The 13,468-nt window shown below is 42.7% G+C and overlaps 1 protein-coding gene across 1 annotated transcript in view; it reads left to right on the forward strand.

Moving 5' to 3' along the window:
• Positions 1-3,941, forward strand: part of LOC124259088 — a 47,492-nt gene extending 43,551 nt beyond the window's left edge. Inside the window, exon 4 of the mRNA XM_046693175.1 lies at positions 3,497-3,941. Coding sequence (XP_046549131.1) covers positions 3,497-3,680 — 184 coding nt within the window. The 3' untranslated portion in view covers positions 3,681-3,941. The remainder of the gene's footprint in view (positions 1-3,496) is intronic.
• Positions 3,942-13,468: the final 9,527 nt, after the last annotated feature.

The raw sequence follows: 13,468 nt of genomic DNA on the forward strand, positions 1-13,468 counted from the left end.
ACATGCTTTTCAGCAATTTGATGCATGATCCTCGTGCAATTCATCTGCATAAAGTTTGCAGTTAGTTCCCCCAAGTTAGTGCAGAAATCAATCTTCGATGTAACCACATATAGGAAGTATGGTTTGCTGAAGACGATCAGGATTAATATTAATACCTGCTCTTAAAAGCATGGGAGCAACGCATCACGTGTGCTTACTTTGTTGTCTAACAGCTATATTCAGCATTAATCCTAAGTAGTGAACCCGTTAGGGCCTCTTACGATCAATTAGGAGACGATACATGTGTTCAACTTTGCCACTGGGACTTACAACCCGTTCCATACGTATATTGAGTGAATTGGGTTTTCCGAAGCTTTCAGGAAAACACCAGCAATACAACCAGAAATGGGCTTCACTCATTGTACCCATGTTGGGAATCGAACCGGGATCTTCGGTGAGGCGAGCGAGCACTTTAACCACTAGGCTACCCCACCGCCTCCTTATATATTAGGTTGTAATGGACGTATACATGTAGGTTGCTTGTGATCGATTTTGACCCGGAATTTCCACGGACGACGTGTATTTAAACACGATCCAATTTCAACGAGTTAGTAAAACATCGTGGGCGAAAAGTGTTTGCTTTTCTTATTGAATTGCAAGCTGGTTTCACAGTTGATGCAAAATCGATAAACGTGAAAGGGAAAAAAATCGTCAAGCTTTTTCATGAAAATATAAAGGAACAAAACGTTTCCGTGATCATAAGTAATTTGAGCTAAAGCAGAATCCATTTTACCTCAACATGGGTTTAAGATCACTCACGAATGGTGACGGCGCCAAGTGTTCGCTATAAGGGTGAGTGAGTGAGTTTAGTTTTACGCCGCACTCTTGATATATGGCCTCGTTTTGTAAATAATCTAATCTGGACCAGACAATCCAGTGATCAACAGCATGAATATCGATCTACGCAGTTGGGATACGATGACATGTGTCAACCAAGTCAGGGAGACGCGAAAAGGACAGCCTCTCCTCCCGCGCCGGTGGTACTGGTCACAAACGCATGCAAAGGCAAGGTAACTGTTCCCTAAAAGCACACGGGAAATCATGGTACAAGTATAGAGGACGCCTCTGATGAACACGGAAGCCCATACCTGGCTTACATAGATGCTATACTGGACCACTGGTATAACTTCTTCAACCACTATAAATGTGGCGGCGGTCTGTAATAATCGAGTCCGGGCCAGATAATCCAGTGATCGATATCACGAGCATCGACTGGGACAACCAGATCCCGTTAATCGCCTCTTACGACATGCATGTTTGATGAAAACGAATCTAAACCGGTTTTTGCTATATGAGTCAATTTATCTGTGACGTAGATTGTTGAACTTCTTGGCAGCTGATGAAGCTGATATCCGATGTAAGACAAAACCGACATTACGAAAACCTTCATAGGTTGTGTGTTTACGTACGAGAACGGGTTGTGTTTCACCATTCCACGCTTCTAAAGAGGGCGGTGATAGTCGTTTGAAGTAATTTCTCATGATCAGATTACCAAACCGAAAAAAAACACACCACTAAAATGAGAAAATGCTGTGTTGTGAAGAATCCTTCTGTATAATTCTATTCAAGATTCATCTTACAAATGTCAACTCTGAGACGGGTTTAAAAATCGCTGTAGTATGGTGGTTCTCGTCTCGTGTTATCGCTTTCTCGTCTCGTGATATCGCTTTCTCGTCTCGTGATATCGCTTTCTCGCTTTCTCGCCTCCGAATTTTAAGGCGAGAAAGCGATGGCCCTAATCAGCCACCATACTGTAGCGATATGTTTCGTGTTTGAAACAAATCACAGTTTGGAGTGAGTGAGTGAGTTAATTTTACGCCGCACTCAGCAATATTCCAGCTATATGGCGGAGGTATGTCAATAATTTAATCTGGACCAGACAATCCAGTGATCAACATCATGAGCATCGATCTACGCGATGACATGTATCAACCAAGTCAGCGAGCCTGACCACCTGATCCCGTTAGTCGCCTCTTACAACAAGCATGGGTTCCTGAAGATCAATTCTAACCCAAATTTTCACGGGTGCCAGTTTGGAAAGACAACAACAAATTGATTCCTTGTTGGATTTTCCCCATGCCGTTCCAGATGGAGCGGGAACTGGCTGGCTAAGGTCACCAACACCCGATTGTGGTAGAAAGAGTGACTACTTTCCTGAAAGGCGAGGACCGATGCTCATGATATTGGTCACTGGTTTGTCTGATCCAAATCTGATTTATTTAGGTGGTCATGGTATTGCTTAAATAACGACGAATTCGGCGTTGGAAGTCACGCACGGAAATGACAGTGTTTGCGAAATGTCTTGTTGTAATTCTATTGGAAGTATGAACTACTAAAAAAGGAATGGTTGCTAGCATTGAAAGTTTGAAGTAAGGACATATGTTTTTTTATTACTTTTTATGTAAGTATCATTTTGAATACGAACCTAAGCAGGAAAACCATGATTACAGCGTATTGTACTCCATATGAATAGGGGTATTGCATTCCAAGTGTACAGGCGTATTGAACTCCATGTATACAGGTGTATCGTACTCCATATATACAGGCGTATTGTACTCCATACAGGCGTATTGTACTCCATACAGGCGTATTGTACTCCATGTATACAGGCGTATTGTACTCCATGTATACAGGCGTATTGTACTCCATGAGTATAGGCGTATTCCCCCGATCTCCGGAAAGGCGCTCCAACTACTACTACCACTACTACTACTACTACTACTACTACTACTACTACTACTACTACAGTGTCCTCTCACATAGCCAGATTCTGTCAAAACAGGTCTCTCACATAGCCAGATTCAGGTCTCTCACATAGCCAGATTCTGTCAAAACAGGTCTCTCACATAGCCAGATTCTGTCAAAACAGGTCTCTCACATAGACAGATTCTGTCAAAACAGGTTTCTCACATAGCCAGATTCTGTCAAAACAGGTCTCTCACATAGCCAGAGTGGGATCTGGCTGACCAGGGTTAATGTTTTGATAACGCATGTCCAGATGAGCCATATAGTCTGTATCAACAAAATCAACACTACTACTACTTTATCAACACTACTACTACTACTACTACTACTACTACTACTACTACTACTACTACTACTACTACTACTACTACTTCTCTCACATAGCCAGAGTGGGATCTGGCTGACCAGGGTTAGTGTTTTGATAACACATGTCCAGATGAGGCATATAGTCTGTATCAACAAAATCAGCAACTATTACTACTGTATCAACACTACTACATGTACTACTACTACTACTACTACTACTACTACTACTACTACTACTACGGTGTAGCACTTACTTTTGAGATATAACGGTGGAGTGTGTAATCAGTGGTAAAATATGAATGATCTCCTAGGAAAGGTCGTCTTCTTTGACCAAGTATCACGGTGATTGAGAAAAACACGGTAAATTGTTATTTAGCAAGAATTAAGAATTATCTCTATTTTCCAGGCGTGTGTCCTACAGATACGTGAGCAAGCGTCGGAAGGCCCTCGAGTGCCGAGAGTGGAACCAGTTCTGTGTCCCCTGGTCCTCGGAGTTAGAGCAGACGTGCTGCAACCCTCGCCGGCTGGTCTGTAGATGCAACCTCTGGATGCAGAACTGCAGATGCATGTCGAGAGCGTGGGGGAAGTGATGTCACTCGCTGGGACCTTCATTTCAACCAATCTGCTCAAAGATTGTCAATCTCGTGTGGGCTGTCACGTGACTTCCTGTCGTCTGCGAAGGTGGTGGAGAGGGCGTTAGAGAAACAGACCAATGTCAGTTATTTTGTATATTTTACATGTACGGTTATTGAGAATACCGACTGTGTTCAAACAGTTTCTATCGTCTTTGTTCGTTGTGCTCCTTCTGTACATATTAGCAACTATATGGCATTAAATTTGTTTTACATGCAGCTACAGGTTTGTGTCTTGTATAAAAGTGAGTGAGTTTAGTTTTACGCCGCTTTTAGCAATACTGCAGCTATATCACGGCGGGGGACATCAGAAATGGGCTTCACACATTGTACCCATGTGGGGAATCGAACCCGGGTCTTCGGCGTGACGAACGAACGCTTTACCCACTACGCTACCCCACCGCCCCTTGTATAAAAGAGTAGGGTCCTGTTGCACACAGTGATCTCACCTCTGCGACTGTCGAAGCTTTTTGGCGGTGGCGCTATTGTTAAAGCGTTCGTTCGTCACGCCGAAAACCATGATTCGAATTCCCACATGGGTACAACGTGTGAAGACTATTTCAGGTGTCCCCAGCCGTGATATTGCTGAAATATTGCTAAATGCGGCGTAAAACCATACCTAATCACATCGATGCTATGCTAAGTACGGAAGGTGAGACTCCCACGGTGATATGTTCGCCTCATAGAACGCGCCCTAACCTTGGACATCAATGTGTTAAATTGCTGCATTCTAAACATATACTACCGGGCAAAAGGGAGCAATCACTTGAAATATTGTGAGCAAACATTGGAAGCGTTTTCGAAATGTTATCAGCTAAACAACACTGACACCATTGCTCACAATGTCCTTATCGGATCACTGAACCTGAAGAGAGAGTGCATGAGTGAGTTGGATTTAAACACTGCTTTGAAGCGTATTTCATCACATCACTGTCTCAGCTTAACGTGGGAAGAACGGCTGAAGTGTTACAGGTCGCTGACACATGCAGAGGGCATTTCTAAGGAAATTAAACACAACCAATCGGAGAAAAAAGGGTTAAAAGAAATTTAACTCCACCATTGGCGAAAAGACAGGTTGATACCCATACGGACCATCCTACACGAGCCTTTGACGTGACAAGTGTATACTGTATGCAGGCTACCATGACAACCATCGGGACATGAGTGAGTGAGTGAGTGAGTTTAGTTTTACGCCGCACTCAGCAATATTCCAGCTATATGGCGGCGGTCTGTAAATAATCGAGTCTGGACCAGACAATCCAGTGATCAACATCATTTTCATCGATCTGCACAATTGGGAACCGATGACATGTGTCAACCAGGTCTGCGAGCCTGACCACCCGATCCCGTTAGTCGCCATGGGTTACTGAAGATCAATATTCTAACCCGGACCATCACGGGTACATCGTGACAGGATATTAACTTAGGATTTTTAACTGGACCAGGCCGTATCAAACGTTAAAGATCCATTAAGGTATCAGGAGTCCCCCGTCAACTAATTTACATTAAATGTGATTTAATCAAATTTTATTAACATTGTGACATTAGTACCGTTATTAAGTTTCAACATGTAAATTTAATGTCTGAACTATTAGGCCAATGAACGTTTTATGCAACCGATTTTAAAGATATTAGGGTTTGGTCGCGTGTCAATGAAGATTGTGGATTGTTCCACAGGGAGGTCGAGCACTCTTCAACTCGAGTATACTGAATAAGACGAAGTTAAGAGTGATGAATGTTGCGTAGTATATCTTTGTTTGAAACATTCAGCACACAATTTCGCCAAAAATATCCCAACATGTATCCCTAACGTTTTCCCAGAATTTGTATGATATTATATTGCTATGGAACAAAGTTAAAATGTTCGTATATTTCAGTCACCACACCGCGTGTAAGTGATCCTCGGGTGGAAATGTCATAAGCAGGTCTGAGACGTTTGGCACCCTGGAGAACACACTAACAGAACACACTAGCAGAAACATGGTACGGACAAACCTAGTCTAAGTAAACTTAGGCTCAGTATTATTCGTTACACTGCTATACTGAAACCTTGTGGAAGGTCGCGTCAGGTAACCTTTTCAATTGACCAATATAAACCCACAGCTTACCAAATCGCGAAAGTTGACATTCGCACATACCTTTTGAACTTTTACCTCGAAAACGTTTTGTACCCGAACGATTCCGAATGTTTTTTCCGTACGATCGCTTCCGAGTGATGCACATGGAGCACGCCACAACAGTGAGTAAACAGTCGCTGAAAATAGCGTTTTGTCAGTATTCAAGGATGTCAGCTTGCGGAAATATTAGCTAATGATAACCATGTCAACAGAAACCCAAAAGCGTATATACTGCAGGGCAAATATCTGTGTTGTATGCGGGTTTTCATTTGTTGTGAGATCAGTGTTGGCGACCTGGGAAGAGAAAATCCATTTTGTAAGTACCGCCGAACCCTAAGTAGTAGCCGTTGTCTGATTGGTTAAATCCGTTCGGCCGTCTCGCGTTTGATTGGGCGGTCATAGGTCGCTCAAAGGTTACCTGACGCGACCTTCCACAAGGTTTTGTTAGACTCAGTATAGCAGTGTAACGAATAATACTGAGCCTAAGTTTACTTAGACTGGGACAAACCAGAAATCGTGTCGGGCAATCAGAATGCATGCATTTATAGTGTCATAGGACACAACTCTACACCGAGTGGTTGCACTAGTGAGTGGGTGAGTGAGTGTGTTTAGCTTTACGCCGCTTTTAGCAATATTACAGCAATATCATGGCGGTGGACACCACAAATTGGCTTCACACATTGTACCCATTTTGGGAATGGAACCCGGGTCTTCAGCGTGACGAACGAACGCTTTAACCACTGGGCTACCCCACCAGCTCTAACCAGTATGAAAACCCTATCGTGTTGTAAAACTCTTAATATAACAGCACCATTCCTGGATATCATGGGAACGATTCAACTGTCGTGATTTGTTTATGTATGGATCCTAACATTCTTGATACTGACAGGGTCCGCCATCATTGTGCCACGTGACCATCAAACTGAACGGCTTCATCCATTGAAGCTGAAGTCGGATAATCATAAATCGAAATAAATGGTGGCAAAAATGATCTCTTTGAATGGAAAATATAACGTAATACAGATCTGAGCAAAATAGCACGATTTCAAATCAGGCGCTGGTTTAACCTTAATCAGAAAGTCGATATATAGCGTGAAATGAATGGTCAAGTTCACGTCCTTGGTTAATATATCGCTTAACTGGTAAATATACGTCGGATCTGACATTGATTAATAATAGCAAATCTTCGTGATTCTGTATATTCAACCGGAGCTTATAGCCACAATATATATGCGTGAGTTCCTAGCGTTAAGTGAATGAGGTTGTTTTTGCCCGATAGGCGTCAGCATTCGTTTGGACAACACTCAATTGTACGTGGAAACTATCGAACCGGGATGGAGTAATTATGGAGGTCAAGTGTCGGATGGAAGGATACGTATGTTGTGCAGTGCTTCATAGTCATTGCACTGATACAGCGACGTGTGTGTGTGTGTGTGTGTGTGTGTGTGTGTGTGTGTGTGTGTGTGTGTGTGTTTGTGATGCTTATACTTGATTTAAGCCGGTTCTGTAGTGCTCGCTCACCATGGTACCGTAGATACCCTTCTCAGACACACCACATTGACTCCGAGGTGTCATGTCTTTACTATATTTCCTTAACGCCGGATGTTGTCCGATGCTTTCATTTATTTTGTTATAACACGGGAAGAGGATCGAACTACCGGTCTTCCAATCTCCGACCAGATGCTATGTCTACTGGGCCAAAGAGGAGGCTTTGTAGAGTGAGTGAGTATTTAGCAATATTCCAGCAAGGAAAGATGACAATATATGGATGAGCAACTTCTTTTATTACAATGAAATCTCTCACTGTTATAAAGAAGTTGTTCATCAATATATTGTGATCCTTCCTTACTGACCCAACTTCTAAATGCCTCTCAAAGAAAATATTCCAGCAATATCACACCAGAAATGGGCTTCACACATTGTACCCATGTAGGGAATCGAACCCGGGCTTCGGCGTGGCGAGCAAACGCTTTAACCACTAGGGCTACGCCACCGCCCCAGGCTTTGTAGAAACAGAACAAGATGAAACTATAAAGATCTGCGTTTCTGCCACAGCATCAGTTCCTCATTTCATCCCCATGATACGACGTAATCACCAGGAACCCCTTTCATCCCCATGATACGACGTTATGTCCAGGAACCCCTTTCATCCCCATGATACGACGTTATGTCCAGGAACCCCTTTCATCCCCATGATACGACGTTATCTCCAGGAACCCCTTTCATCCCCATGATACGACGTTATGTCCAGGAACCCCTTTCATCCCCATCGACGTTATGTGATACGACGTTATGTCCAGGAACCCCTTTCATCCCCATGATACCCCTTTCATCCCCATGATACGACGTTATGTCCAGGAACCCCTTTCATCCCCATGATACCCCTTTCATCCCGATGATACGACGTTATGTCCAGGAACCCGTTTCATCCCCATGATACGACGTAACCACCAATAACCCCTTTCATCCCCACGATACGACGTTATGTCCAGGAACCCGTTTCATCCCCATGATACCCCTTTCATCCCCATGATACGACGTAACCAACAATAACCCCTTTGATCCCCACGATACGACGTTATCTCCAGGAAATCATCACTCGTGTGGACCCACGGTGACAAATCTCATGAAGTTCACGAACAAGACCTGGCTTCGACTCATCACCTTAACATTTCATCTGAAACATGTGTAAAGGGATTGCGCCTTTGAACGCGTCAAACATCCCCTGCCAGGCCAAAAATATGAAGTTGACAAAAATTAGATTTATCCTACAATTGAATAATTAAACTTTCAATTTCGACTCCTCCTCGACCATTGACAAATAATTTGTACGTGCATGTGAATTCACAGAGAACAGTTTGGATGTTTCAGTGGGTGTCATGATCATATCCACGTTTCTTACTAACAGCCCACAACTATTATTTAGGTATCAGGTTCTTTTAAAAACCAACAACTATTGATTATTCTGCAAATGTTTTGGCGCAAAACGAAGTTACAAGATATCTAAATGTTCATCGACACAAAATATATTAGTCTTCATGGTGCTTGAAGTCATCATCATCATGGCAGCCTTCATTACTGCCATGTTACGGTCACCCACGCGAACAGAACAAGACAGTTCCTGGGTTAATACCACTTAGTCGCAAATCCGTACGCTATAGAACGTTAAGCCCAATGTCGTTTTCTCTGTGCTTTTAGGCAATGCTAGTTGGGTAAGATAGCATCTGAGGATCAAACGACAAGATTTGGACACCACACAGGTGAGTCTAGGTTTCATCTAGTCAGTCGTGAAATCTCTAAGGCGAATGTTTCAACGACGATCGTGTTACCAACGTCGCCACTTCAGGACAGAAAGTGTCATGGAATCAGCTAGCATAGCAAGTCACTCGAGAACAAACGATACCCAAGGAACTACAGTGGCCAAGTCGCTGTGCAGAGTTGCGTCCCTTGGACACGGCAGAAACCAGTGTTTGTGGGTTCAAATCCCAGTTCCCCGCGATTGTTTTAAGTCGGTCAGCACCTGTTGTCTTGGAAAAGGTTTAGGCTCTGCATCACCTCTGGCGTTTCTCTCTGGGGCGGTGGGGTAGCCTAGTGGTTAAAGCGTTCGCTCGTCACGCCGTAGACCCGGGTTCGATTCCCCACATGGGTACAATATGTGAAGCCCATTTCTGGTGTCCCCCGCCGTGATGTTGCTGGAATATTGCTAAAAGCGGCGTAAAACAATACTCAGTCAGTCAGTCAGTTTGGCTTTTCTCTGGCTCTGAGCGGACATACTGGGATTAATTGAAATATCTGGAATGCTTCTCAAAGTGACGTTAATTCCAACTCTCCGCCACCAACACACGTGTTTGTATTCAGCAGTTTCGAGAAAAAACAACATTTGTTTAGTTTGACTACTTGATAAGGTTTAATTGCTTATAACATACGTCCTCCCACGCATACGCCTACCACTCTGCACCCCAATCGATATATAACGGCAGCTCTCCAGATCCATTCTGTTTCCAGGGCACACAAATGCATGAAACTGGTATGTCAGAGACATTTGAATCTCTTTAGCTGCATATAAAAACTGAATTCAAATACCAACAGAAATGTACACCAGTTTAACAAGGTTGAAATTAACTCCATCTCGATATGGATCTGTAGTTTTTTTCTTCATTCGACATAAATAATTTACCAGTTACTGAAAGGTCAAAATCCTTTGTTGCAAACATACATCGCATTTCAAATGTAAAGGGAATTCAGGTTCTAAAAAGTCGCTCTTTTCTGCTGAAATGTCAAATAAGTCGTCAGGAAAACGGCATCAATACGAGGATGCATCACCGTTAATGGAGCATGTATGATATAACATTAGTGTTAAATATGCGAAGACTGATTTCAGCAACAAAAGACACTGTTCTTTTGTTCATTCAATGAAGCTACTGGACAGATCGTCAGCGAAAACCGGAAGGTCTATGGTTCGATCCATCATACCAAAACCCTTTAAAACCTGATCCGGTTTGTTCTCTTGGAGTCAACATGCTGATCCTGAGTGTCTGATACAGCGATTCCATACTTTGGTTTCTTTAGTAAGTGCTACACTTCCGGTTATTTGCATGAAGTCAGTTCGCTCTGTCTAAGGTATTCAGTTTTCCGAACGTATTGGGTTCACCATAACCGACAACAGTCGATGTTTTATATCCTGGTTGGGCGCCTGGAATTTAACAGAAAATGTTGTTGATAAAAACCAGTCCTGCTGATTGTCTTACATAAACTAAATAGAAAAAGAGTTTGACGGTAAGAGACATGTTAAGTAACATGGCATGAAAAACCCTATTTTTTGCTGTCTTAACCGTGCAACAAAAAGTATTCTCGTTGTATCGCCAGTGGCAGTCTTAATTTGTTTCTTAACTTGTTTGTTTTAACGTATAATCTCCCTCAGCAAACAATAAAGCTATATGACGGTTACATGCCAATTTCCGGGGTTGGACCAGACAATCCAGTGACTGATAATGCAGCTCCAGGAATATCGTCATGTATACAACGGAAAGTGAGTGAGTGAGTTTAGTTTTACGCCGCACTCAGCAATATTCCAGCTATATGGCGGCGGTCTGTAAATAATCGAGTCTGGACCAGACAATCCAGTGATCAACAACATGAGCATTGATCTGCGCAATTGGGAACCGATGACATGTGTCAATCATGGATGGACGGACGGACGGATGGTTGATGAATGGGTGGATGGATGGACGTACGGACGGATGGATGGATGATGTGTGGGTGGATGGATTGATGGATGGATCGACAAGGTTGTCCCAGAGATGTTCACTTGGAAACGTGTCTAAACTAGTGTCCTGCACATAGTGACGGACGATACATGTTGCATGAGGTCTTGTCTTGTCATCCTCCGTTCAAACATGATCCGTTCTTTTGTAGGAAGGGAGCTCAACTGGCTGCAAGATTTCGTTGATGTAACGTTGTGCTACCAGATTAGCCCCTCAGCAAGTTCCGTCTGATCGAGATTACATATTCGGTCCAAATCATTACGCTACCACCTCCAAATGTTGCATTCTCCAGGAAGCAACAAGACACTGGACGTTCTTCCCGAGAACCATACACATGAATGACATGCAGAGACGGAACCTGCTCTCACAAGAAGACATGTTCCCTGCTAGTTCCTTTTCCACGAATTGTTTACAATGTGCGCGTCCACTTCAGTTTTTGACATGTCGTCATGTCAACGTGATTCAAAGGAAAGAGGCAGTCCTTGTTACAGTGAAGCAGCAGATGACAACATGCCCCTCGGCTGTTGATGACGCCAGTCAACGTGTGGTTCCTTTGATAATGAATACGTCAATACTCGCTGGGTGTTTGCCTGTTCTTGGTTTGTTCACTATCAAATATATAGGCTCTTATGGTGGCGCGTGGTCCTGTGCTCAAAGCTCAGGTCACAAATCGGTGAAGTTAAGCAGCGTCGAGCTCGGAGAGTCTTTGGATGGGTGACCGTGTTTAGCAGCTTGACCCCTGAGAGTTTCTAGGACTTGAGTCCTGCCCCACAACGAAGCACATGTGACACATGTGGTCTCACCTTAGGCAAGTGAGTTTGTTCAAAATTGTCTCTGTTCATCCAGCAGGAAAATAGGTACCCGGTGGAAAAAAGTCATACGACTATAACCTTCTAGCGCCTAACAGGCAGCTTGGGTTATCCGGGGTAATAATGTGCTGTGCCTTGATTGTTAGCGCTATGAGCATACCTAGTGTGGAGTTTGGCGCTATATAAATGGACACATTATTATTATTATTATTCTTTGACAGCAACATGTTGCACAGACACTGTTCTGTCTCCAACTGCAGCATCACCAAACATCCTCAATCTCAATTCTACCAATAAACCGTGTATTTTACTGTGTATTTCTTGGCTTAAGCATTGACGAAAATTGTGAGCTGCCGTTTTCAAGAATCATATGATCATACTGCACGTTTATGTCCCTATAGCGAGTAACTAAGCTATAGTCACATGGCAATCAAACAGCACAAGTGGTCAGTCGGAAACTCTGAAGTGATACGGAATCCGCCATATTGTCCAACAACATTTTTCATTAAAACATTAGATATTTTTTTAGGTCAACCTTTGGCATTTGCTTTTTCAATCTTTGAACAACACAGTGTGCAGATCTAACACTTTCAAGAATCATGAAGACGCGATACTTTTTAATAATGTCTGATGTGGAAGATTAATTCTCACCGGAATCGTAAATGTGGTTAAGTATCAAATGACGATAGTTGAATTTTACGTTTGTTTGTTTGGGAATGTTCTCGTGAATAAAAAGCAAATCTTCTTTCTTTTGAATCATGTGTCGCAATTGTATCTTTGGCGACCTTTTTTCAGTATTTCTTTTATTGTTGTTTCACGCCACACTCAGCAATGCCCAAGCTATATGATGGAAAATTGGACCAGACAAACCAGTGGTTGACATAATGAGCATCGATCTACTCAATCCCGTAAAAGCTCTTTCGACGCATTGTGACGCCTGAGAAGCCTTGACCTTCATATCACCCAATCGTCAGCAGCATCTCTTGTATTTATATGGTAGATGTGACTGTTCTTGAGAGATATTACTGGGTGTTACAGGTGAGCCACAATATCTAGATACAAGGTACAAGTCCCTCTATATCACCAAAGTATTTAACACAATCAGAGTTCAGGGAGCTACAAAACTGAATTCAGTTCCGAGGGGACGGGGTAGGATACTAAGAATTATGATCAAGCCTGTTTTTCTGAAAGTTATTTCGTATACCTCGCATTGCAGGAAACTTTTAATGTGACCTGTAGTTAGAGACCCTGTCAAATAGAAAAAAACAGACACATTTCCTAATATTTATATAGTTAAAAGAAAACATTATGTTAGAATATAAAAAATAGCTACTCGACATTACACAGAACTGATGTCAAGCGAAAATCGCAAGACGATAACGCGATAACGCATTTCGTTGAAACTGAAAAAGACATGCCAGTTATGAATCCACTTAATTAATGGGTTTTATACAACACCGCGTCAGCCCTTTTTCAATGTCTCAGTGGTGGGTGTAAAAAACCATACTTAATTAATATGGGTTTTATACAACACCAAGGATACTTTTAATGTCTCA

Source organism: Haliotis rubra, unplaced genomic scaffold (assembly GCF_003918875.1).
Source record: "Haliotis rubra isolate DU_JTF1 unplaced genomic scaffold, ASM391887v1 Scf71, whole genome shotgun sequence".
NCBI lineage: Eukaryota > Metazoa > Mollusca > Gastropoda > Lepetellida > Haliotidae > Haliotis > Haliotis rubra.